The 26,994-nt window shown below is 42.0% G+C and overlaps 1 protein-coding gene across 2 annotated transcripts in view; it reads left to right on the top strand.

The window, feature by feature from the left end:
• Positions 1-6,619: 6,619 nt before the first annotated feature.
• The window catches only part of CCDC124 (coiled-coil domain containing 124), a 40,371-nt gene continuing 19,996 nt past the window's right edge, over positions 6,620-26,994 (top strand). The window contains exons 1-2 of one of the 2 annotated variants that reach the window (XM_074204851.1): positions 6,620-6,701; positions 25,167-25,338. In XM_074204851.1, the coding sequence (XP_074060952.1) occupies positions 25,180-25,338 (159 nt within the window). In that variant the 5' untranslated portion in view covers positions 6,620-6,701; positions 25,167-25,179. Of the gene's footprint in view, positions 6,702-7,031; positions 7,245-25,166; positions 25,339-26,994 lie in introns of those variants that run through there. The other variant, XM_074204852.1, reaches the window with a different exon arrangement.

The following is a 26,994-nucleotide window of genomic DNA, read 5'->3' as shown; positions in this document are numbered from 1 at the left end:
TATGATATATATGCATCATATTTATTATTTTTGCTCTTTTACATTTATATATAAATTTTCTATGCCATAAAACATAGTCCATTTTATAAAATCACCATGTAGTGTTAGGAGGTATGTATATTCAAAATATTAATATTTAGGCTCTCTTCCAGTAGTTCCCTTTTAGAATATAAGTATTTAGGCTCTCTTTTTTTCCAATTATTCCTTCAGTTCTATATCTAAGGAGGCAGGATAGTTCCCAAATAAGCTGGGCACTGATGGGCAGCTATGTTGCTATGGTAGTATCACTATGGTAACAGTACTTGTACAATCTAAACTCGCCAGTTAAGCTATTGTATGGGCTGAGATCCTCCTTCCTATGTCAGCTTTTAAAATGTGGCAAGAAAGAATGTCACTCAAAATTCTGAAACTAAAATTGCAGCAGTTTTTCCAGATTGCTGTTTTTCTTGTTCATTTGCCTTTTTTAACAAAGAAAGAGAAAAATCAATCTAGGGATATCTTTTTGCAAGGTTTATGAAAGATAACACCTCATTATACTCCTGAATTTTTATCTGTCAACTCAGTTTTTTGGAAGAAAAATATCTCTCACCTTTGAGAGGGAAATCCTTTCTCTCTCTCTTTTACAGACTACAAAAGGCATAATAAATTCAGTATTCATGACCATTTATTCATGTATTTAGATAAAACAATTATAGGGATTAAAATGATCCTGCCTACAATAAAAGCGATGGAAGCAGATTTCTAAGCCAATGTCATTTTATTAAATGGTCCATGGTCCCCTCTAATGAAGTGGATCTCAGATTTTCCTTCTGATCTGAGATGGCCCCTTCTTCTGGGACTTTATTTTTAATAGGGTTTGATACCCAAAGATGCAAACCAGGCAAGGCTAAATACAGAATCTCATTAGTTGATACACCTACTTCTTGAAGACCAAAAATGACATATTAGCAGGGGGAAACATAGATTGGGTGAAGCATGGAGGATTTCATATGACTAAATGGTCTTAATATAGTCATAAGATGGATAGGTTACTTCTTAGATTAGGCAGGAGGAGATGGCACATGGCACATCCTGATTAGTGGTCAGAAGATGGTCACTTTCTTGATCTAGAGGTTCAAAACTAAATTGAAGATTTTCCTCGTAGTTGAGTCACCTCCGTTTCACTTGGTGCTTGGTTACCAAGACAAGGAAAAACAAGGGTGGAGAACCTCTAGCTAAATTACCATTATTGCACAAGTGATAGTACCACCTGCAGTTCATAACTCTGTGACCCAATATACAGAGCTTAGAATCATATCAGATTTGAATGATACTAATTAGAATTTATTTTTAAGGTTTTTTGTAAGGCAAATGGGGTTAAGTGGCTTGCCCAAGGCCACGCAGCTAGGTAATTATTAAGTGTCTGAGACCGGATTTGAACCCAGGTACTCCTGACTCAAAGGCCGGTGCTTTATCCACTACGCCACCAAGCCGCCCCCAGCTAGTTAGAATTTGTGTAGGGGTCCTCATTCATTAAATGAACTTTCTCACAATGAAAGTAAAACAATTCTTAAAAGTCAAAAATCCCTTTCCCACCTTGACTGCTCTGACTCCTCTAGTCTCCAGAGCAATGGTATCAAACAGCAATAGGTTCACTAAACTGTACATAAGGCTCCCTGAAAGCCATATATATGGATTTAGAATATGTGAGGAAAATGTAGGTGTTTGGGTTCCACAAGAATGTAAAGAGAGGATTGGTAGTTCACATTACAAAAACTAGGGTCTGCCTATATTGTTGCCTATGGGTAGGTATTGAGTTAAGATAAAAGATTTAGCCTCCATTTGATCAAAAACTGGTGAGATTGCCCTACCTGTTTTTAAATTAACCTAGAGTCTTGACCTCCTTTGCACATGTTCAAGGAAACCTAGCTGTTCTTGTACAGTGAGCAGGGCAGGGGAAATGTATAGGAACCAATGTATCAGTTACATTTGTAACCCCACTGACTGGCATTAGGGGGCAGGAACAAGGCCTTCCAAAGTGCCTAAAATAGTTTGTTTTTTGGAATTTTCTTGCCTCTCTCTCCCTCCATGAGAGAATTGTGCCATTTTGTTAAGTTATCTTAATAAAAACCATTTAAATCACTCTGGACTAAATATTCTTGAGCCATTTATAACAATTTAGGGGCTCTATCAGGATATTAATGTAAATCTCATTTCCTGGTATTTTCCAGGAAGAACACAGGAAAATAATGCACACAAATGGCTTGATTTCAAGCCCACTTTCTTGGTGTTCTTTACTAAGGAAATATCTCAGAGATTCCTGAGAAGATTGGCCTGAGTTTGGAGTCAAGAGTAATTAAAATGTCTGTGGGTGGAACCATGGTAAAGGGGCAATTTCCAGGGTGGCATTGGTGACCAGAGCCACCCTGGACTGGCTAAGAAGTCCTCCAGGTGGAAGATCTGTCCTGAAGGAGAGGCCAGAGGATAACAGGGTGTCCCAAAGGAGGGGGATTTGGGTTCCCTTTCCAGGAATTTCCACGTGGCTGGTAGCTAGAAGCCAAGGAAGCCAACTGGATCCAGTGCTATGAGGGAGTTTGAATGTTCCTGCAGGAATGTGTGTGTTTGTTCTATGTCCTGTCTTATATAAGTGTCTGTGTCAGGCATTTCTGGGTCTGGGGACTTAGCTTAAGTTTTAAACTGTGGGGGAACTGGGAGTTGGGCCAAGGAGTTTCAGAAGGTGGGGGAGGAGGAAGTAGGCCAGGAAATAAGTCTTCAGCATCCCCCTCTGGAGCTCAGCCTGATCCGGTGCTATCTATGCTGGGTGTGTAGAGTTCAAGAGAAAAGGAGAGGGGGGATTCTTAAGGAGAAAAGGCTGTGGTTGGGAAGAGTTTAAGAGACAAAGAACTTTTAAGAGAAAGAGTGAGAAGTTATAGGAGGGAAGATTACTTATTCTTAAGACTGGGAAAGATCCCATGTTTTCTCCCCGAGTTGGGAAAAGGGGGTGGTAGGTTGGGCATGTGATAGTCTTGGACACATGGCGGTCTTGATCCCATCTGCCATCTTGTTAAGACTTGCACTCTTAACTGAGTTCAACTGAGGAATGCCCATCCACCCATGGAGGTGGGGTGGGGAGAGATTTAAAGTGCTTAAGCTTTAAAGGGAAAGAGATTTAAAGAGTGTTAATGGGAAAGAGACCCCACCACAGGTGTGATGTAGGATTGGGAAAAGATGAAAATATAGTCAGGGACTGGAGACACATTTATTTAAAGTAAATCATGCTTAATGAATTTCCCTGCTCTGGCCATGTGGTCTAAGAGCAATGACTCTCACTGTTTTTAAGGTTTCTGAACTGGAGTTTTGGGAATCACTGTGGGGGTTTTAAAAGAGTATAAAAGAGTTTTTTTTTTAGTGTTGTTAAAGTGGTTTGGGCTTTTAAACTTTATGGTAACACCTTTTTGGGTTAAAGAAAAGTGGTATTGTGATACTAAGAAGAAAAATATCTATGTTATCAGGGATATTTACTGATTTCTTTTGGGAAAAAGTTCTAATTCATTTTATTTTACTTATTCTCTATTTATTTATTTGTTTGTTTTTAGTTTTTGCAAGGCAATGGGGTTAAGTGGCTTGCCCAAGGCCACACAGTTAGGTAATTATTAAGTGTCTGAGGCCAGATTTGAACTCAGGTACTCCTGACTCCAAGGCCAGTGCTCTATCCACTACGCCACCTAGCCGCCCCTAATATTTAACATTCATTGCTTTTTTTTTTTTTTGTAAGGCAAACGGGGTTAAGTGGCTTGCCCAAGGCCACACAGCTAGGTAATTATTAAATGTGTGAGGCTGGATTTGAACCCAGGTACTCCTGACTCCAAGGCCAGTGCTTTATCCACTACGCCACCTAGCTGCCCCCTCTAATTCATTTTAATGTTAAGCCTAATAATGATAAGCCTTGTGTTTTTATTTTGGATGGAGTTTTTGGAATATGAGTGCTGAATTCTCTGTATAAGGTACTCTAAAGTTTTTATCAAACTAAACTATTGGGAAGCTTAGTTGTAATTACATTTGGGTTTTAAATGCATTATATCATATGCATGAGGTTGGATTCTGAGCAGTTCTGGGTAAAGAGGTCTGGAAGACAAAAGTGTAAAGATAGTGGGATATTCATTTTGCTACTGTTCTAAGGGGAATAAGATATTTAAAAAAGAATCTTACAATTAGTGTAAATTAACAATGTATGTTCAATTTTAAAGAAGTCAAGAGTGTGGAGTCTCTCTTGGTAACTACAGACAGCCGATGTAGGGGGCTCTAAACAAATAGCAATTGTGTGGTCCCTCTGTAAGCTAATTTATTGATGAATAATATGTATGTATCAATTATGTGATATGCTTTTGTAACTGCAAAGTGATTATATTTGGATATATCTTGTGAATATATAAGTTATTTAAATACTGCATTATTAAAGCCTGGGATTAACAAGTGATTTTTGTGAAGGGCAATAAGAGAAATATCAATAATTATGACCCCTCCTGGGATAGATCTATGGGTTCATGAATGATGTAATAATGGAAGGATTGCTTTGAACAATCTAGTAATTTGTATGTTATTCTTATTGCCATTTTTTTATATTTTAATTTTTTTTTTTAGGTTTTTGCAAGGCAAATGGGGTTAAGTGGCTTGCCCAAGGCCACACAGCTAGGTAATTATTAAGTGTCTGAGACCAGATTTGAACCCAGGTACTCTTGACTCCAGAGCCGGTGCTTCATCCACTACGCCACCTAGCCAGCCACCCCTGTTATATTGTAATTAATAACAAATGTTGGAAATTTAAAGCCAGCCCTCATTGCTTCTGCACCCCGGGGTAGACTATGGTCTGCCTATATTGTTACCTATGGTATGTACTGAGTTAAGATAAAAGATTTAGCCTCCATTTAATCAAAAACTGATTTGATTGCTCTACCTGTTTTTAACTTAACCTAGAGTCTTGACCTCCTTTGCTCATGTTCAAGGAGATCTAGAAGTTCTTGCTTATTAGTATAATGAGCAGGGTGGGGAAAATGTACAGGAACCAATGTATCAGTTAGATTTGTTACCCCAGTCTGTGATTGGCATGAGGGGGCAGGAACAAAGCCTTTCAAGGTACATAAACATAAATGAGCTTGTATTTAGGGATTTCCCTGCCCCTCTCTCCCACCATTAGAGAGGTGTGCCATTTTGTTAGGATATCTTAATAAAAATCATTTTAATCACTCTGGACTAAGTATTCTAGAGCCATTTATAACAGAATACCACATATTAATTTTGTTAAGTTATTCAATATACTCCTTTCATCCAGTTATGGCCATTTTTTGTGATGTGATCTTTGACCCATTCAATACTCACAATAATTATTAATTCTTCAACTGTCTGCATTTTTTCTTTATATCCTATTACTACATTTAAATATGTTATGAGTAATATTTATTATTTTTGTTTTAAAATTTTCTGTCATAATTTGATTAAACATTTGCCAATTACATTTTAATATGGTTTTATTGACATTTGGGAGGATTTGGGGACTGTACTGTTTTGACATTTCTAAAGGCCAAAATGAGAAATTTAAGAGTTCTTTCCTAGAGCAGTGGCTAGGTGGTGCAGTGGATAGAGCACCGGCTCTGGAGTCAGCAGGACCTGAGTTCAAATCTGCCTTCAGACATTTAATAATTACCTAGCTGTGTGGCCTTGGGCCACACTTAACCCCATTTTCCTTGCAAAAACCTAAAACATTAAAAAAAAGAGTTCTTTCCTTTCCTTGTAGAGAGAAAGAGAGGATTTATCTTGAGAGGATGACTATCTCAGCCTCAAGTCTTCCCGGCTCACGCTTGGTCATCCCTCTGAGCTATCTTCTATCAGTCTTCCAGTTCATGCTCGATCTGGCTTCTTCCTTTGGACATTGTACATGCTATTGTAGGCTGATTCCCCCAAGTCTGGAAAACATTGGGTAATCCTCCTAGAAGTCAGATCACCGCCCTCGGTGGTGGGGCCCGAAGGCAGGCAGATGGTCTTGCTTTTATTTTAGATTTGTCTATCTCTGAGAGAGGAGCACTGGGGGTTGCTCCGAGGACTGCTGCTCCTGATGCAAGGTTGTCTTTCCAAGGGCTATGACGTCATCCTGCGGCTCCAACTCCAGAGCAGGGGTGAAAGTGACGAGGCGGCGGTTTCCTTGGAGACCAGAAAGCTGGAACCGGATTGGTTCCGGGGGGGAGGCTCCCCAGGACCACCCCCTGGAAGCTGAGGGCGCGAATTCGAGTCCCGATCTCCCGGCCTCAGTCTCCAGGCCCGCGCAGAGGGGATGCGAACCGCCCTCAGGGCTGCGACTAAGAAAAAATGAAGCGTTTCAAAATTAGCTGGTTTGTCCGCAGTCGGACGCCGTAGAATTGGAAGGCTTAGTCCGGGGAGGGGGGGAAGGCCCGGCCTGGGACTTCCGCCACCATTTTGAAATCGGGCGGCCCCTCCGCCCCAAGCCCGCCCCCCCCCAAGGAAAGGGCGAGCTAAGCCGAGGCTCGGCTTTTTGTTTAAACCCTTTGCGAGTTGGAAAGCGGGTCTCGCGACAATTGGCGTCCGGCCGCGCTCTCGCTCGGCCCCGCCCAGGCGTCGTGACGTCGACAACATGCGCCGGCCCCGCCCCCGCTCTCCTACAGCCGGTGACGGAGCTCGCGCGCGACGCGGTCCTGAGCTCGGGGAAGGAGGTAGGAGGAGGCGGCGACGGCGGCGGGGCCTGGGGGTGGGGGGGACCCGGGGCGGGGCCAGGCCGAGGAGGGGGCCAAAGCCTCCGAGGCTGGGGAGGCCGTGGGGGCGCTCCGTGGCCGCACAGGGTTGGGGGTCCGCAAGGGGCCAGGGCGGAGTAGGTGGGGCAGGAAGGATGGGGGGGTGAGAGAAGGGTGTGCCCGGGGGAGGGGCTCGCGGTCTCCTCCACTCCTTCGCCTCGGTGACTCGGGCCCCTCTGTGTCTGGGATGGGGGGGCCCTGCTGGACAGGACTGGGGGAGCCCCGGGGTGCAGAAGCAGTGAGGGCCGGGCAGAGCCTCTTCCATAAGCGGGACTTGGAGCCTGGCCCGGCCTCTGGGCAAGTCCCTCGGTCCACATGCGTTAGGCGCCTGCTGTGTGTGGACTGCTCGGATTTTCAAGGTAACGAGACCCCCTTCTCTCAAGGAGCTCGGAATCTAACGGGGGCGACTGCGTGCAAACTATGTAGAAGCAGAGGAAAGGCTCCAGAATGAAGAAGGATCGGAAGGTGGGATTTTAGTGGGGATTTGAAAGAAGCAGGGAGTCCAAGGGGTGGTTCTGAAGGGGGGAGGGCAGAAATGTCTAGGAGGAATGGCAAGGAGACCAGGATCCCCGGCTGGCAGAATGTGGGGGAAGGATGTGTAAGAAGACCAAAAAGGTGGGAAGGAACAAATTATAAGGAATTTTTTTTTTTAGTTTTTGCAAGGCAAATGGGGTTAAGTGGCTTGCCCAAGGCCACATAGCTAGGTAATTATTAAGTGTCTGAATTCGGATTTGAACTCGGGTCCTCCTGACTCTGGGCCGGAAGGAACAAATTATAAAGGACTTTGAATGAGGTGATTGCGAGCCCCTAAAGTTGATGAGTTAGTAGAAAGGGAATGGCTTGAGGGAGGGAGATCAACCAGCAGTTTACTGAAATAGCCCAAATATAAAGTGAATTTGGGTATATACTGAAATGTTGAGGCCCTCTGGATGGTAACTACTTTGAGCCCCTGGCAGTTCTCTAAGACTGTACATTTCAAATTTTTCTGTTGTTGGATTTGCTTAGGTAGAGAGCATTTCCTCAACTGGGAGTTTCCCACACTTCCCTCTATTTCCCAATGAAATCAGAGATTCAATCCCTGTGTCTGTCTGTATTAATGAGGAAACCAGACCCAGAGAGGTGAAGTAATTCATGGAATAATAGCTGACATTCACATGACAGTAGAAGGTTTGCAAAGTGTTTCCCCTCCCTGTTCTGAAACCCATGGAGTGTATCAATATACTCCTATAGCCCCTTCCTATAACTTTTGTACCAAAGTGCCTTTTCCTCATCACCTTTGTCCTCAGTATGTTCTTGTTTATTATTGTTAATAATGACACTTTTATAATGGTTTAAGGTTTGGAAGGTTTCATCCTGAACACACATTTGTGGAAAGTGTTGTCATTAACACCAAGGAAGACAACAATGATGATGATGATGATGATGATGATGATAATAACGGGTTATGGTTGTCCTTCATTTTTTTTTAGGTTTTTTTTTTTGCAAGGCAATGGAGTTAAATGACTTGCTCAAAGTCACACACAGGTAATTAAGTGTCTGAGGTCATATTTGAACTCCAGTCCTGACTCCAGGGTGTTCTATTCACTGTGTCACCCTGTCCTTCATTTTTTTTTTTTTTTAGGTTTTTGCAAGGCAAATAGGGTTAAGTGGCTAGGTAATTATTAAGTGTCTGAGGCCAGATTTGAACCCAAGTATTCCTGACTCCAAGGCCTGTGCTTTATCCACTACGCCACCTACCTGTCCCTCTGTCCTTCATTCTTGAAGAAGCCCATGACATCAGGAGAGATGCCTTGCCAAGCACATGAATTGAATATGAGTGGTGGGTGTTGTGCTAAATCCCCAGCCTCACTTTCTCCTCTGGAGCTATCTGGGTCCAGATTCATATCATCAGATATGAATCAAGATGACTGGAGATGGCCCTGGATGCCAGGCATCAATCAGTTAAGTGAATTAACTATGGTCACACAGCTAATTAGTTCCAAATTCCTGTCTCCAAGGCCAGTGCTCTAACCTTTTTTTTTTTAAAGGTTTTTACTAGGCAATGGGGTTAAGTGGCTTGTCCAAGGCCACACAGCTAGGTAATTATTAAGTATCTGAGGTGGAATCTGAACTCAGGTATTCTCCAACTCCAGAACCGAGCTCTATCCACTGCACCACCTAGCCACCCCTATTATAGGCTTTCTTAAGGGAACTTTTAAAAACTATTTCATTATAATGGTTTCCTTTGTAATTCTGTGTTTTATGAATTTAAATCTGCGGAGTGGCTTCACCCATCTACTTATGGGGCCCTCCCTATACAAAAGGTTAAGAAATTCTATTAAACTATTGTTTGTCCTTTGTTCTCAAAGAAGTCCTTGACACCAGGAAGGTGATTCCCCCGCCCCCCCAGGTGCATGTGGATTGCATTTGAGTGTGGGGATAGTGTCTGTGCTAAGTCACCAGCCTCCTTTCTCCTCTAGAGCCTTCTGGTTACAGTGGCCAAATAAGGTCAACTGGATTCAGTAGGAGACAAGCCTTTTTACAAGTCTAGTTTAACTGAGTCAGTGCTCATTCAGTGATTAAAGCTGGTGGGAAAGAAATGAAGCACAGACTGACCTTTTGCTTGATCAAAAAAAAAAATATGGGAAGGGAAGACTTAGGGTTTCTGGCCAAAATGGAACCATTTGCTATTTACATTCACTCTGAGCTATGGTCCAAACTGGTCCAAACTATAACCAAGTAGAGTTGACCTAGGACCTATTGTTGGCCTGTCAATGAAAGCCAAGGTGATTTAGGGCCTTCAGGCCCCAAGATATTTTCCCAAATTTCAGTGAACAAAATTGACATTCCTTTGGGCAGAACACACACACACACACACACACAAACACACACAACACGGATGTGATACCCTAATGTTGACTGAAGGAAGGAAAGAAAAGAAAAAGGATGGAAGAATTTAGAAAGACAATTAGAATTGTAAGCACCTAAAGAGCAAGTACCATTTTTACTTCGTAGTAAGTAAAAAATGCTTTTTCATTTTATTCATTCATTCGTTAATGAAGAAGCAAGCCTAGAGAGATTAGAGTAACTTGCCTAATAATAGCTGACATTTAATACTGATTCTACAGTACTGATTTATGCTTTATGGTTGATGCATCATCCCTTGACACTTTCTCTCCATTCTCACAACCCTGCTGAGTTAAGTACTTAGGTATTAAAGTTAATCTTATTCAGTATTGGGAATCTAGACAGAAATTAAATGGGTTCAACTGTGAGTTAAATACTAAGGTATTGGGGCAGCTAGGTGGCATAGTGGATAAAGCACCGGCCCTGGAGTCAATAGTGCCTTAGTTCAAATCTGGTCTCAGACACTTAATAATTACCTAGCTGTATGGCCTTGGGTAAGCCACTTAACTCCGTTTGCCTTGCAAAAACCTAAAATAAATAAATGAATGAATGAATAAATAAATAAATACTAAGGTATTTAGTCCATTTTACCACTAAAGAAACTGAGGTTCAAAGCTAGGGATATAGACAGAAATAAAAGACTGCCTTCAAAGAGACAATAAAGTATGTGTGTGAATAAGTATGCACAAAATGTATTTATGTGTTTGGTCTGTGTATCTTTATTAAAAAAAAATACAGGCTAATAGCATCAGAAGCAGGATTCAGAATGTCTTCTGAATCCCCCAGACCAGTGCTCTTACTACTATACCAAATTGAGGACAAGGACAACAGGAGAGGAAGAGACAAGGCTGTGGAGATTCTCAGGGAGGGAGAGCTCGCCTTTACTGAGGTTAAGAAGATACCAAGGACTTCCTAGAAAAGGTGGTCTTTTGAGTTATGCCTTGAAGGCTGGGAGGAGAGAGTATTTCAGCTGTGAGGAACAGCTGAAGCTGAAGACCATACCTTCTCTCAGGCCTGAGGCATCTTCCCCATGGGCCCTCACTTTTTCTCAGTTAATTATTCCATTCAAAAGCAGAATATTGATTTTGGAATTCCTGCCCACCCTTTGGGCTGGAGGTCCATGCAATATGCCATCAACCCCCTTGACTTCAAGTATTTGAAAGGCTGTTTTAGGAAAGGCAGGATTACACTCATTCTGCTTTTCCCAAATAGTATAACAAGGATCAGTGAAGAGAACTTGGAGTTGGTAGGACAATTTCTGGTCAATATAACCTTAAAATTGGCCTAAGGTAGGCAAGGCTGCCTCCACAGATAGTGGATTCTTCTTGACTGCTTGTTGGGAATGTTGTAGTAGAGATTGCAGAATAATAGTGTAACACAGTGTCAGGTGACCTGGCTTTTAGTCTCCACTCTGCCACTGACCCACTGTCTGACTTGAGATATCCATTTCCCTTCTCAGAGCCTCGGTTTTTTCATCTGTAAAAGCAGAAAATTTGATGAGATGATTCATAAGATTCTTTCCATCTCTGACAAATTGTGGGCTAGGATTGTAGATGGAAATGCCTAATAAAGAACTTTTTTAAGTACTTCTGATGTGTATAAACTCTTTCCTGTCTTGTTCCAGTTCCCCTCTATTATAACAATGTAAAGGGAAGTATGCTGGGGTATGTGTGGGTGTGTTTTGGTTCTAGCTATAGGATTGTGGGACAGGAAAAGCACCTTCCTTTCCTTTAGTTCTGGTTCCAGAAACTCATAACAGCCAGAGCCCTAACCCGTAATAGATCAAGGACACCAAACTAGGGGGTAGAATCATATTTAAATGTTCCTAGGTGGTGCAGTGGATAAAGCAACAGCCCTGGAGTCAGGAGGACCTGAGTTCAAATTTGGCCTAAGCCACTTAATACTCACTTGGCTGTGTGACCTTGGACAAATCACTTAACCCCACTGTCTTGCCTAAAAAAAGAACAAAAAATAAAAAACCAAATGTTCCTTAGAGCTTGGATGACCCCACTTCATGTTTATAAGAGTTAACATTTATATATCGGTGGGGGGGAGTTGGGTTTTTACAAGGCAATGAGGTTAAGTGATTTGCCCAAAGTCACAGGTAATTTATTTGAGTGTCTGGGCTGGATTTGAACTCAGGTCCTTCAGACTCCAGGGCTGGTGCTCTATCCATTGTGCCACCTAGCTGTCCCCTTTTATAGCAGTTTATATGTTCAATGTGGTTTATGTGCCCTTCCTCCTTAATCCTCAGTGAGCAGGGTGCCATGATTACTATATAGAAGCTGAAGTTACATGGTATGTTACATACCAATGATGGGGGCAGCCATTGTGCCTCCTGCCAGAGTTGTATTGAACAAATAGAAGAGCTTTGACCCTGGAGTCAGGTCTTGGGCTAACATCCCACTTTCACTCCCTGTTTAATCTCAGACTAATCTGAGAAGGCCCAGTTCTCTTCATCTGTAAAATGGCCTCTGGGATCTCTTCTAACTCAGGATCCAATGTCTTTTTTTTTAAGTAACTTTAATTTTACCTAAATGACATGTAAAAACTTCAATATTTTTAATGTTTTGAGCCGGTTAACAATGTGATAGGTTTTACATGTGCAATCATTTGAAACATTTCCTTCTTAGTTATTTTGTTCAAAAAGACTCAAAACAAGAAAAGGAAAGAAAGAGCATGCTTTAATCAATATTCAAACAATATCAGTTCTTTCTCTGGAGGTGGATAGGATTTTCCTTTGAGTCCTTTGAAATCCCTTGGATCATTTGTATTTCTGAGAATAGCCTAGTTATTCATAGTTGATTATCATGCAATATTGCTGTTACTGTGTCCAATATTCTTTGTATCGATTAATGTACACCTTTTAAGGTTTTTTCTGAAATCATTAGGATCCAGAATCTTATGAAGAGATAAAGATGAGGCCAGGGGCATTTGTTGAAGGTAATGAAAGGGGCTGATGGCCTGCCCTGCTCTTGTCATGAATGCTGGGGGTTCTTTTACCCCTGTAAGAAGAGGTAGAAGGCAGGTTTTCTGAGATTTACTTCCTTGCAACCTTGAAACATTCCCAATTCTCCATCCTGAAAAAACTTTTCCTGGACTCTACCATCCTCTCAGTCTTTCATCCTGTTTCTTTTACAGCCAAACTCTATCTTACAAAAATGTTGTCCATTTGTCTCAACTTCTGCTACAATCTGCTTTCCGTTTATTTCACTCAACTGAAACTGCTATCCCCAAAGCTTAAAATGTTCTCTTAATTGCCAAATCACATGACCTTCTCACTACTCACCCTTCTCCATTCTATAAAGGTTCACACTGTTGACAACTCTCCTCTTGGATAAATGCTTTCTTTATTCTCTTCTCCAGTTGCTCCTGCTCAGTCTTGTGGGCATATCCTGAGACTGTGGTGTCAGCCTCTTTAAAAAGGATCTCTGTATTGACTTAGAAGAACCACTAAATAACATCACCTATTCTGTACTGTATTTTGTTATGCATTTCAACTTCTGTCTTCTGTTGTACCCTTTTCCTGCCTAAGCTCTGCCATTCATTGGGAAGAGGAGTAATGAATCAAGGCCTCCCTTCTAACTGTGTCTCATGTCCCCAGTATCCAACCTCCCTTGCTCGACACCTTCCACTCAATGATGAACATTTTCACGTCTGGGAATGACTTTTCACATCCTAGTGATCCTGAACCCCTGTTGATCATTTTCAAAACCCTATTCATCTCACATGATTCTTTTATTCCCATCCCCCCTCAACCTTCCCACCCCAAAGTTTCATCCCCCCCCCAGCCTTTCTGCTGTGCCTCTGGAATTCCTATTCCAGAGATAACAGACTTCCCTTCATCCTTAATCTTTTTCTTCCCCACTCCTTCCATCTACTAGCTCTTGATGAAACCTAACTCTCCCCCCCCCCCCCCCCCCCCCCCCCCCATGACAGCCTTTCTAGCTACTTTTCCTAGCTCACTGAGGAGAGAGGTTGGAATATCCATCGTTTTTGATTGCCATTTCTAGGTTCTCTGCCATACATGATGGGTATTTTCTGCGGATCTCCTCCTCTCCCCCAGATCCATCCCCTTCTTCCTTAGTGAGTTAAGGATCTGGCTCCCAATTTTTCTCTCCTCACCTCCTACCTTGTACTAGGAGACTTCAACATATTTATTCTCCCTCAATCTCTGTTGTCCCTCATTTTCTCAACTCACTCACTTCCCATGACTTCCATCCCATCATATCCTTACAAGGATGATCATACCTTTGATCTTGCCATCACCCACTAATGCTCTGCTTCAAGAACTCCAAACTCCCCTTATCTGACCATAACTTAGTGGGTTTTTTTTTTATTTTTCCTTGTGCCTTCTCTTGCCAAGTCTGTCTACATTGTACCCTTGGCTCCCTCAGTTTTCTCCCGGGCCATCTCCACTAGGCTTAGGGCTAGGGATAGAGTTAGTTAAATTAGAGGTAATCACTCTGTCTTCTCATCTTGATGCCTTGGTAAATCAGTCCAACTTCCAATTTTCCTTTCTGGAATGCCTAGTTCCCTTATATCACTGATTACACCCTGCCAAGACTCCCCCATTTGTCACCTTTGCTTCTACACATGTATTTCTGTACAAAGATGAAGAAAATCTGAGTCTGCTACAAATTGTTACCCATCCTCAGCTGAACCCTCAATCCTACTATACCTCCTTTATCATTCACTAGCAAATCTTTTCATCCCTTTTCACCTTCCATGGCTCTCCCCCCTCCCCCCATCTTCTCAGCTGAGATCCTCACCTCATATTTTACAGAAAAAAATTGAGTCTATTCATTCATGAGCTTCCTCATCCCCAATTTTCATCTCATTTCACTCAAGTACCTTCTGTTACCTTCTCCCTCACCCTGTCTCTCATTCATGTCTCTAACAGATTATTCCCCTTTTCTATCCCTACTATGTCGCTAATTATTTTTTTTTCAAAGCAATGGGGTTAAGTGACTTGCCCAAGGCCACACAGCTAGGTAATTAATATGTCCCTTATTTTTAATCTTTTCCTCTCTACTGACTCATTCCCTGCTGGCTACAACATGCCCATGTCTCCTCCACCCTGAAAAAAACTGTCACTTGATTCTAACATCCCTGCTAAATATTATCCTCTATCTTTCCTAGCATTTGTGGCTAAACCCCTTAAAAATACCATCTACAGTATGGGTCCACTATCCTCTGTCTCTCTCTCTCTTCCCTTACAATCTAGCTCTCCCAATTCTTACCATTCCACCAAAACTGCTTTCTCCAAGTTATCAATGTTGTCAAACCCAGTGACCTTTTCTCATTCATCATTCTCTCCTTGATACTTTCTTTTCTCTAGGTTTTCAGGTCACTGTGCTCTCGTGATTTTCTTCCTATAGCTAATTGTGCCTCCTCAGTCTTTTTTTGCTAGATCCTCCCCAATAACAGACCCTCTAACCCTAGGTATCCCTCCAGGCTCCATCCTTGGCTCTCTTCTCTTCATCTGGTGATCTCACCAGCTCCCATAAATTTAATTATAGGCTCTATGTTGATGATTCTCAAATGTATCTTTCCTTCTCCACTCTGCTGATCTTCAATTTCTCATCTCCATCTGCCTTTCAGACATCTCCAGAGAATATCCTTATCTTTTTTTTTTAAGGTTTTTGCTAGGCAAATGGGGTTAAGTGGCTTGCCCAAGGACACACAGCTAGGTAATTATTAAGTGTCTGAGTCCGGATTTGAACCCAGGTACTCCTGACTCCAAGGCCAGTGCTTTATCCACTACGCCACCTAGCTGCCCAAGAATATCCTTATCTTGACATTTCCAAAACAGAATTCATTATCTTTGCCACTAAAACCTCTACCACTTCTACTTCCCTATTACTTATAAAGGGCAACACCATCCTCTCGTTCACCCCGGTTGGAAACCTAGGAGCCATCTGAGTCTGCTACTGTTTCTCACTGCTTCTCACAGCCCATATCCAGCTGGGTGCTGAGACCTGTCACTTTCACTTCTGCAGCATCTCTCAGATATCCCTCTTCTGTCCTCTGGCCCTTACCACCCCACACCTGGACTGTAGCAATAGCCTGCTGGTTGGTCTCAAGTCTCTCTCCGGTTCAATCCTCCATTCAGCCACTCAAGTAATTTTCCTAAAGTGCAGATTAGATGATGACTTCTCCATCCTTCCTTCCCCTCCCCCCCAGTAAAATTGCTTCCAGGATCAAGTACAAAATACTCTGACATTCAAAACACTTCAAACCTAGTTCCTCTTATTTTCCAGTCATTTTATACCTTATTCCCCAATATATCCTAAATCCAGTAACCCTGGCCTCTGGGTCTTACACCAACAAGACAATCTATCAACTTTGGGCATTTCCTCTGGCTGTCCCTTATGCTTGGAATGTTGTCTCTCTTCAATTACACTTAGTGACTAATCTTAAATCCCAACTAAAATCCTGTCTTTTATAGTAAGGTTTTCCCAACCCCTTTTCATTCTAATCCCTTCCCTCTGTTAATGATTTCCCCTTTATCCTGTATGGAGCTTGCTTAATATATATATATATAATTTGCATGTTGACTCCGCTATTCAATTGTAAGGTCCTTGAGGATAAGGATTGCCTTTTTATGTCCCCAGAACTTATAAAGCCTGGCACAAAACAGGAGCTTAATGTTTATTGACTGATGGTTTTCCTAATTTCACACTGGTTCTAGCCCTTTTTGTGCCAGCATAGTTTTTGATACTTCTGTCCTAAGGCATTATCACAGGCCCTTTTCTCTCTCAGCTCTCTTACTTAGTCATCTCATTAGCTTCCATGAGTTTAAATATCATTTCTTTTCAGAGGACTCCTAAATCTTTCTTTCTAGCTCTTGTCTCACATCACTTACTTCCTGGTTGACATTTCAAATTGAATGTCCCAGTTTAAAACAGACATTCTCAAGCTCAGCAAGACCAAAACAACTCATCTTTCCTGGCAAACTTGTCTGTCTTCAAAACTCCCTTAGTTCTGTCAGAGGCAGTACCACTCTTGCCAACGCCTAGGCTGGCAACTTGACTTGTCTCTGACTCTTACTCTAAATATCCATTCAACTCCCAGATTTTATCCTTTCTTTCTCTACAACATCTCTGACATCCAACTCTTTTCTACTTGAATGGATCTCAGACATTTTTGTTCTCAGCACAGTCTTATTTGCCATGAAAAATCTCTCAGCATACTGACCATTTAGATTGGCAGCACCCTGGGAGAGTCAGGAAACTCATTTATGCACATTTTCCCTTCAAAAGGAGCAGACATTTTTGTTCTTTGCAAGTTCATGGTCTGATGTGTTTTGAGGTTATGGCATGCATCTAATAAGCAAGTATTGTTTATTTAGTGAATAAAATGTTTGATCTGCAAAAACAACAAAATTTTCTATCACCCCTAGCAACACATCAAATATCCTGACTGTAGCATGCCTATTGAGATGCTCTGCTCTGTGTCTGCATCCAAGGGCAAGCCTTTCTCCGTTCCCCAGTCTGTCCTTCCTTTCTACTGCCAAGGGATGTTCTTAGAATGTCACTGCTCAAGAAACTTGGGCTCTTTGGAACCATGAACTAAGACAAAGTTCTTTCAAGTCTTTCACATTCTAGTTGCATTCTCCTGGCCTCCTTTTTTTTCTTTCCAGACTCTGCTCTAGTGTCACCTTCCTTCTACACAAAGCCTCGCCTCTCTAGAGTTGGGAGCATCGTCCCACTTTTATGACCTAAAATTTATGAGTTTTGTATGTGCTCTGATTATTTACTTTTGTATATTATGTCTATATTCTTTCAAAATAGAAGCCTATTGAAGGCCTGGACTTCTCTTTTCTAGTCTGTAGGTTCTCAGCACAATGTTTGACACACTTTCTAATTGAAAGTAGATAATTTCTTGTTGGAATCTTCTAGCTCTAAAACCCCTGATCTCTTCTGAACTGGCTTTAATCTGGGCTTTACCAGTAACTTGCTTGTGACTTTGATCATTTGACCTCTTGGAACCTGTTTCCCCATATGTAAAATGAGGAGTTGGGACTTGATGATCTACAGGGTCCCTCCGAGCCCCAACTCTTTTTTGTGCTTAGTAAGGTTCCTTCTCTAACAGGCTTTTTATTCTAAATAGCTCCTGTTCTTTCTCTTAATGTAAGATGGACTTTTTAGTTGATCTGAATGGTGTTTGTCCTTTGTTCTGGAAGACCATGACATCAGTGAGGTGATGGCCATGACAAGCACATGAATTGGATTTGAGTGAGGGGGATGCTGTGCCAAGTCACCTGCCCCACCTTCCCCTCCAGAGCCATCTGGGTCCAGTGGCCAGATAGGAATAAGGGTAGTTAGAGATAGCCCTGGGCACAAGGCAGTCAGGGTTAAGTGACTTGCCCAAGGTCACTAGCTAGTAAGTGGTAAGTGTCTGAAGCTGGATTCAAATTCCTGACCTTCTGACTCCTGGACCAACCAGGTAGGGCAGAGAGGTGGCATAATGGATTAGAGCACTGATCTGAATGACCCTAAAGGTGGAGCCCATCCAACAGTTCTTACCTCATTCCCTGTTTAGCTGGGGTAATACTAATGCCATACTCATGAGGGTGGGGCCTCATGAGGCTTCCTGAGGCACTCTGTGGCCTTTTGTGGAACCTCCAGGGCATCACTATGGCAGCCAAGAGCCCACTCAGCATTTTGGAAAAGAAGGTCTGCAAGAGAGGGTTATGGGTGCTACAGGTGCTTTGCTCTGTAGAATCTGTAAGACAGGGAAAGGAGGAAAAATGGTTATTGGATTTGGTCTTATTTTTACTGGTATAGTCTTTTAGCCTTTAATTTGTAAATCACATACACTTCTGAAGCTACCATTCTCCTTCCCCATAATGCATTCTTCAGCAAACCTTCCTATATAACCAGGGTTTAAAAGGAAATTAAAACATGTTGACTGACTTCATATGCAGTAGAGTCCATACTAATGCCCTCTTCCCTATGTCCAAACCCACCTTGCCAAGAAAAATGGAAAAGAGGGATTTTCTTTGGAATTTTTAAAAGTCTTATATTTATCTTTTGTCTTATCTTAAAATCTTATTGATATCTTTTGTTCTTATATCTGAATTTTCTTTCTTTTTTTTAACATTTTAACATTTTATTTGTTTTCCAATTTATGCAATAGTAATATGTACCTCATCATTTTTTTTGCAAGGCTCTGAATTCTACAATTTTCCCTACCTCCTCCCTTCCCCCCAAGGCTGTCTGACAGTCTCCACATTGCTTCCATGCCATACATTGATATAAATTGAATGTTATAAGAGTAAACATAAGAATAAACATAACATTCCCCCCCCCCCCCCCCAAGAAGATGGGCAAACCTCAAGAATAGAGAGAAGAAAAACGCACTTCAGTCTGTGTTCAGATTTCAGTGGCTTTGTCTCTGGGGTGAGTTGCTTTCTTTATCATAAGTCCACCAGAGAAGTTGCTTCAGTATTTTTCCCTCAGTTGTTATTACTAGCTGTACCTCCACTCTTATTTCTCCCCACTCTCATTTATTCTATTCTCTCTCTCTCTCTCCTTTCATCCTGGTCCTGTTCAAAAATGTGTTGTATCTGAATACCTTCTCCTTCAATCTTCCCTCTCTTCTATCACTTATTTCCCCCTTCCCTCTCCCCATTCCTCCTCATCCTGTCCCTTTATATATCTGAATTTTCAAATAGATCTCTTTTCCTTCCCATTTTCTGGCAACTGCCCTGTTAACCAGAAAAGCTTTTTGGTTTTGGTTTTTGGTTTTTGAAAGGCAGTGGGGTTAAGTGATTTGCCCAAGGTCACACAGCTGGGTAATTAAGTTTCTGAGGCTGGATTTGAACTCAAGTCCTTCTGACTCTAGGGTCAGTGCTCTATCCACTGTGCCACTAACTGCTCCCAGCAAAGATTTTTTTTAAAAGGAAGAAAAGCATTTCAGCAAAATGAATAAATCAACTGCTGCTGATGAATATAGGTTACAATACATTCAATGTCCAGTTTGATTACAGATGCTATTCAGACCCCAGACAACATTTTTAATTAGGGTTTCCTAGTTTCCTTTCATGAAGTTGATCTCAAAAGATTCTAGGTTCTTCAAAGTTCTGGCTGCACAGCAAAGTGAACACTGGTCTCTCACATTTACATGATGATTCACACCCAGAAATAGTACTTTCCCATCCATTATTTTATCTGATCCTCTCAGTGTTCCAGGGTGGTCAATAGGGTTGGGATTAACCTCCCCCTTTGGCAGGTTGTCATTGGTGTAGAAGCTCACCTGGGGTTCTCAAAGGCTGTGTGCCAGTGCAGCCCAAGGTCTAGCAGAGCCTTCCAGTCTAAAAATGAGTCCAGGGCCAGGGATGGACCCTGAGGGTCCCAGGATTCACTGAGCTGAGCTTGGATGCTTGTCACCAGAACTGGACTGCTCGTTGTTGGTTGAGGAGACTTTTGGCCACAGCATTGCTCCTCTGCCTAGGTCATGAAGGACTCTACCTGCTGCCAGGGATGTGACTGCCTGCCCACACTACTGAAATCACTTAATTTTTTATTTTTTTTTTGGAAGGCAATGGGGTTAAGTGGCTTGCCCAAGGCCACACAGCTAGGTAATTATTAAGTGCCTGAGGTCAGATTTGAACTCAGGTACTCCTGACTCCAGGGCCAGTGCTCTATCTACTGTGCCACCTAGCTACCCACTTATTCTTTCTTTTTAATTATCTAAAATATTTCTGTGACTGAAAATGAACATTTTTATCCTTTTTTTCTCCACAATAACTCCTTTTTTATTTTTAGTTTTTGCTAGGCAATGGGGTTGAGTGATTTGCCCAAGATCACAGAGCTAGGTAATTATTAAGTGTTTGAGGTCAGATTTGAACTCAGATCCTCCTGACTCCAGGGCTGGTGCTCTATCCACCACACCACCGAGCTACCCCCTACAACAACTCTTAACATCCAACTCCTTTCTACCTGAGTGGATCTCAGATGTTTTTGTTCTCAACACAGTATTATTTGCTATGAGGAATCTCTCAGCCTACTGACTGTTTAGATTGGCAGCACCCGGGAGAGTTGGGAAACTCATTTAGGTACATTTTCCCTTCCCTTTGCAAGTTCTTGATGTGCTATGTTACAAGGTTACGGTATATGTCTAATAGATAAGTTTTGTTTATTTTGTGAATAAAATGTTTTATCTGTTGTGACATGACAAAATTTTGCAAGACATCAAATATACAGAAGGCAGCACACCTTTTTTGGGCCTCTGCTCACATTGTCAGCCCCACAGTGCAAAAAGTCATGGAAGCCTGCCTGTCTGTGTTTTCATCAAGTGTGCCCTAAGGAAAGTGTTAGAATATTCTTTTTATTTTCCAAGAACGGGGGATTTGTTTGGTTTGGGGTTAATCTTCTTAATGCATCTTGTCCCCTCCTCTCCCTCTCTGACCCTTCTGTACTCTTTCCTATATTTTTATTTTAGATTCCATAATCAAGTACAAACATCTTCATATGGAAGTCTATTCTCTAGGATTTGACAGGTTATTGGATGTGAAGTCATAGGAGAGGCAGGCAGGGGCACTTTCCTGTCAGATAAGGAAATGCCATCAGTAGAGAGTAGAAACCCTAAAGAAGGAATGGGCTTCCTTGACACCAGGTGTATTGAGATTTCAGAAAACTGAATTTGGGGTGGAGGTAGGCGGCTGGGCATCATCTGGGTGGGGACACAGAAGAGCTCTGAAGAGGGAGATGGGGTCATCCTATGGCCTTAGGTCAGATCACCTCTCATCAGTAAGTATATCCAAATAACAGCATTTATGTAGTGCCCACTGTGTGCCAAGTCCTTTGCTAAACATTTTACAAATACTTTTTCATTTGATCTTCACAACCGTGGGAGGTGGGTGCTATTATTTTCACTTTATAATTGAAGAAACTGAGACAGGACAGGTTAAGTGACTGACCCAAAGTCACTGGAGCCAAATTTGAACTCAGGTCTTCCTGATTCCAGACCTACTGTTGTGTCCTCTGTGCCATCAAGGAGAATTAATGACTGGAGTAATGACCTACCAAGCCAAAAGAACATTTGGCATTTTATCTGTATACCTCAATGAGCCATCATTTCAACATGGTGGATTCTTCTTCCTCTGATTCACATACAATCCTCTGGACCTCAGGAAATGATTTTGTGGCTGAAAAGTGTGTCACCTGGTAAGCTAGTCCCGGAGTGATGAACTTCTTAACATTTAGCCAGTTTGGTGCTGATGTAATAGGCTGATCACAGTCTGTGCCTGTCATTCAAAGCCTTTCCAGCTTAGTGGCACCAGCCAGGTGGCACTACCCTCCATTGGCATTACCTTTGAGAATCTTGATCTCCACATAGGGCTGTGCTGAGGCATTGGAGGAGGCCTTACAAGGATGATTTCTTGGCAGAGGGGCAATACCACTTTTCTTCTGGATTCTCAACATCTTTCTGTCTCTGTGAAATCATATAATCTCCAAGTTGGAAGGTCAGGTACAATAGACCTGGCTTCCAGCCCTGATCATTTGCTTCATTATATCAGCTAGAGCAATTCACAGACCCTCTCCCCAATTGTGTGACTAGAGATAAAAATGACCTTCACTCCCAGAGCTGTTGGGAGGGTGGATGAAGTAATTGAGTTGAACTTTTTAAAGGACTGCATAAATTTGAAGACATTTAAAGGTCTTCAAGTCCAAACTCCCAAGAATCATTTCAAAGCATCCCTCATTAGCATTGGCTGATAAAATATACTCCTGATTGTTTTCAGGAACATGGAGCTCCCTGGCCCCCCACACAGCCTGTTTCCACCATTGGATGGCTCTGGTGGCTAAGATGCTCTTCTCTGGAGCTGAAATCTTCCTCCTTCATTTGGTCCTGTTTCAGCCATATGAGGCCACACTTTCCATAAAATAATAGCCCTTTAAATATGTGAAGACAGAAATTAGCTCCTCTCTCTCTACCCCACCAGTGTTCTTAAGCTAAACATCACCATTTCTTTCAACTGCCCCTTCACCTAGTTGCTTCTCCATTCTGACTGCACATTTTTGCCCATGGATCCAGCTGGTAAATGCTCCTTTTAAAGTGGGCTTCCCAGAATGGAACACAATATGCCAGTTTTGGAGTAATGAAAAAAATGAAGCTTGAAGGCAGAGCACAATGGGCCTGTCACATCCTTTTTAAAAAAAAAAGTATGTTATGATAAAGACCATGATAATGTGCAAAACAAGGTTTTTAGACTGGAGGAAATGCTAGTGGCCTAGAAGCTCCTTAAAGGCAGGGATTTTAATGTCTTTCAATTTAGTGTCAATCCCTGCTTTGAGACCACTGTCCAGTCGACTGTGACATTTGACATACAGACCTAGTCAGAGTCCTCTTTGGAACATTCCATAACCTAACAGTTCATCACTGTTGCCTTTGCTTAGACCTCTCCTTTTTGCCTATCTCTCCTTTGTAGCTGTCATTTGGTTATCTTTTAATCTGGTTATAAAACATAGTATCTTCTTGCTTATAGTAGCTGCTTCATGATTTATATTGAAAATGCAATACAGGATCCTGCCTTGTATCAGCGTTTTAAACCAACAGGAGTGTGGTTGAAGTCTTTCTCCTCATTTTAGCAAAGGGCTTCTCTGTCATTTCTAGGGCAGAGTGATATCTGCACACTTAAAATGAGATTGAATTAAAGGGAGAAACGTCTGCCAGGTTCTGCGAGGGAGAGAGTTCTTAAGTTGCCAGCTAGGGGACAGACAGGTTTGACTGTCTTGTCCATGACTAACTCCCCGGAGACAAGACAGACATCTTCCCAGGCCAGGGGAAGGACAGGTTTCTAATACTCTCCGGAAACCTGCCATAATGTGCCTTTTCCCTAGAGAATCCTGGAGCTGTTTTGTTCTGCCTTAGTGGCAACAGGCAGCTAGAAGTCAATTTCACCTCAGACTGGGCTCCCCTAGGGTTCCCCTAAGTCATTCTTAGGGCTGATTGGCCCAGGGGTCCCTAAGGGCATCTTCCTAGGATCCACAGGGAGAATTTGGGGATTTGGTTATCAGAACTACAAATAATAACACCACCTCTGACCTTCTATTTGATATTTTCTAAACAGCAGCTCACATGGCGGTTGGCTGTTCTGCTTCCCATGGTAGGGGGGATGTGCTTATTGTCCTTTCCCAGTTACTGGACCTTGCAAACATTTCTTTATCTGCAAGTTAATAAGGCCTATTATTGACAATTATTTTGCAACTAGCTATTTGATAAATTGCATATGTTTCCTTACGTTGCCCCAGTAACTGTAAGAAAGGAAATTCAGTAATTAAAGACCTTGACTCTGGTATGGAGGTGAGGAGAAGTATAACTGAGCTGCCTATAACCATATCTGACCCTTTCATTGCTAGTCCTGGTTTCTTTCCCCCTTTTTTGATACTGGGTAAAGAATATGCATGCAGTCTTTGGCATCTAAACTTCTTCCGAAAATGAGGAGATTGAACTAAATGTTCTCTAAAATCCCTTCCGTAACAGATTGTTCTGTGATTCTAAGCCAGGACTTAAGAATCCAGATCTTTCCATTATACCCTGATGTTTATAATGATGACCCTAAATCATCAACACAATTTTTGCTATTCGTAGTGCTGTGTGTGTGATCAATTTCTTGTTGATTATTATCCAGAAGAATTAAATTTTAAAAATAATGTTTACATGGTATAACCTATATCAGATTACTTGCTGTCATGGGGAAGGGTATGGAAGGAAGGGTGGTAGGAAACATGTGAAACTCAGAAACTTACAGAAAGATGAATGTTGAAAATTATCTTTGCATGTAATTGGAAAAAAAACATTCAATAATGCTTACATGGGGTAAACCTTCAGTTATCTGAAAGTCTTAGATTTCTAGTCCCTCATTCAGTGAGGGTTAAAGATGATTGGAATTTTAATATATTTTATTTTTATTTTAAATAGCAAATCAACACTCCAATTTTGAGATCTGTTTATAAAGCTGTGGGAACAGGATAATTGGCCAGTTTCTCCCTAGGAATCTGGCAGGTGTGATCAGGAGCCAGGTGGAGAAAGGTTGACTAATAGATTGCCAATTTGGACTATAATAGGTCCCATTTCACCCACACACAAAACAATTTTAAATTCAACTCAGGTGGGTTGGAAAGAAACTCTTGGGCACCTATGCACCTATGGGAGGCAGGGCCCATTCTGTTACTGAAATTGTTCCTGTGAGTTAGCTGGAGACTCCCACCTCCAGGAAATCTTCCCTTAGCAGTCCTATCCCCCATCATTTACCTGATTACTATATTGCAACTTTTAGCACATTATCATTCAGAGTTTTGGAGGGTCCTTGAAACATCAATGCTGAAAGGGTCTATAGAAGGCCCCTGGGCCAATCTGCTCACTTTGCCATTGACAGGGACCCTGATATCCTCATCCTTGAGCTGTGCTATGGGAATGTTTAAACTGAAGGGCACAGCCCTGGAGCTTTCATGCAACCCTTACCTTTTGTTCTTTTTTTTTCCAAAGTCCATGCTGAGGGATGCCCAAAAAGTTCCAGGGCGAGAACACCAAGTCGGCCGCTGCCCGAGCAAGGAAGGCCGAGGCCAAAGCAGCAGCTGATGCCAAGCGGCAGCAGGAACTGGAGGATGCCTATTGGAAGGATGATGACAAACACGTCATGAGGAAGGAGCAGAGGAAGGTCTGTGATGGAACAGAAAATGAGTTATCTTCCCAAGCCCCCTCCCATCCATAGTCAGATTGGGTTGAAACAATTGGGGATATTTGGCCTGGATGAAGACAAGATGTAGATCAGATAGGATCACTGAAGACATTTCTGAATAACTGCCTTGGGATGGGGGAGGGAGGATAGTTCACTAGAGCTATCCAGCCGTGGCACAAGCTTCCTCTACAGTGAATGAAATCCCTGCAATTGGGGACATTCACAAAAAAACTGGGTGACTGTTTTCTAAGAAAGTAGGTGAGATCTGTACTTCATATCTGATAATGTCCAAATGACAAGCTCTTTAATAATGACCTTGTTTTCAATAGAAGACTTGTTTCTTATATCCTTTCTTCTCCAACCATCGAGAATTTTGAGTTTTCCACATCATCATCAATAGTCATTGAGGTATTACTGTTTACCAGTGGATAAGGATATGAAAAACACATTAGGAAACACACATTATTTTGAGTCCATTCTAGTTGGGAAGACAGGACAGATACCCTAAGAAAATTAATATCTGACTGAGATGGTGCTTCCTCCATGATATCTAACCTGATCTCTTTCAGTGTGAAGTGGTCTTTCTCATCTGCACTGACAACATTTTAACCTTTTTATTATATGGATTTCATTAAATTATACCTGATGTGAATGTGTATATTTAACATATATATAAAACACGTGTCAGAATAAAAAAAGATCTTTGAATATAGGATATCAGAACTAGAACTAAGTCCCTTAGGATCTAGTGCAACCTCTTCAATGTCCATGACACCTGAGTAGAATGTGAGCTCCTTGAAGGCAGGAACTATCTAGAATGCAGTGCTTTGCACAAATTAGCCCCTTAATAAATATCTTTTTTTTAATTTGTTGAATTTCAAAGAGGAGCAACTGAGGCCCAGATTCAACTTATCCATAATCATTCACATAAAGCTCACTTCCAAGTCAATAATAAGAGTTGAGACCAAGTGGTTATCTAAGCCTCTCCTTGAATGCCTCCCAAGTGATAGGGAATCCCTTGAATCCTGAGACTAACAGGAACACTTTGGGATAACTCTTAAGGTTCTGACATTGGCCTAAAATCTACCCATCATTCCTAATTTTATGCCCTTTGGCAGACAAATCTAATCTTTTGTCAATGGGACATCCTTTCAGTTACCTGAAGGCTACTATCTTGTCTTCCCTAAGTCTCATTTTTGACTATTGTTTCCTCTGAGCTTCTTACATAGGCCAGAAGGTGGCAGGAGAGGACCAGTAGAGTTCCTGGGCTTGGTGTTGTGCTGGATTGGTGCGGATGTTTGTGGGGGGAAGGAGCTGCTGCCCGCTCTCCTTTCTCCTCTGACATGTGACATTGGCCTGTATGACATTGACTTTGACAGAGCAGCCTGGCTGGCATTTCCCCACTTGAGAGAAATCATTTTAGGGTTCGGTGGAGCTTAGCACAGCGCAGGCGGGTGGGCCCAGTTTGTGCATTATGAGACACACAGCCGTTGATAAGGATGGAGTCTTGGAGATTGGGAAGTTAATGCCTGGAGGCACTATCATGGAGAGCTAATGGACTGATTCCTGTCACTGAGACATGCCTGTCTATTTGGCACTCATTTCAACTCTCAATCTGGAAGTCCCCAAATGAAT

Source organism: Macrotis lagotis, chromosome X (genome assembly GCF_037893015.1).
Source record: "Macrotis lagotis isolate mMagLag1 chromosome X, bilby.v1.9.chrom.fasta, whole genome shotgun sequence".
NCBI classification, from domain to species: domain Eukaryota; kingdom Metazoa; phylum Chordata; class Mammalia; order Peramelemorphia; family Peramelidae; genus Macrotis; species Macrotis lagotis.
The sequence above is the reverse complement of the archived record's forward strand: the minus strand, read 5'-3'. Positions and strand labels throughout refer to the sequence as shown.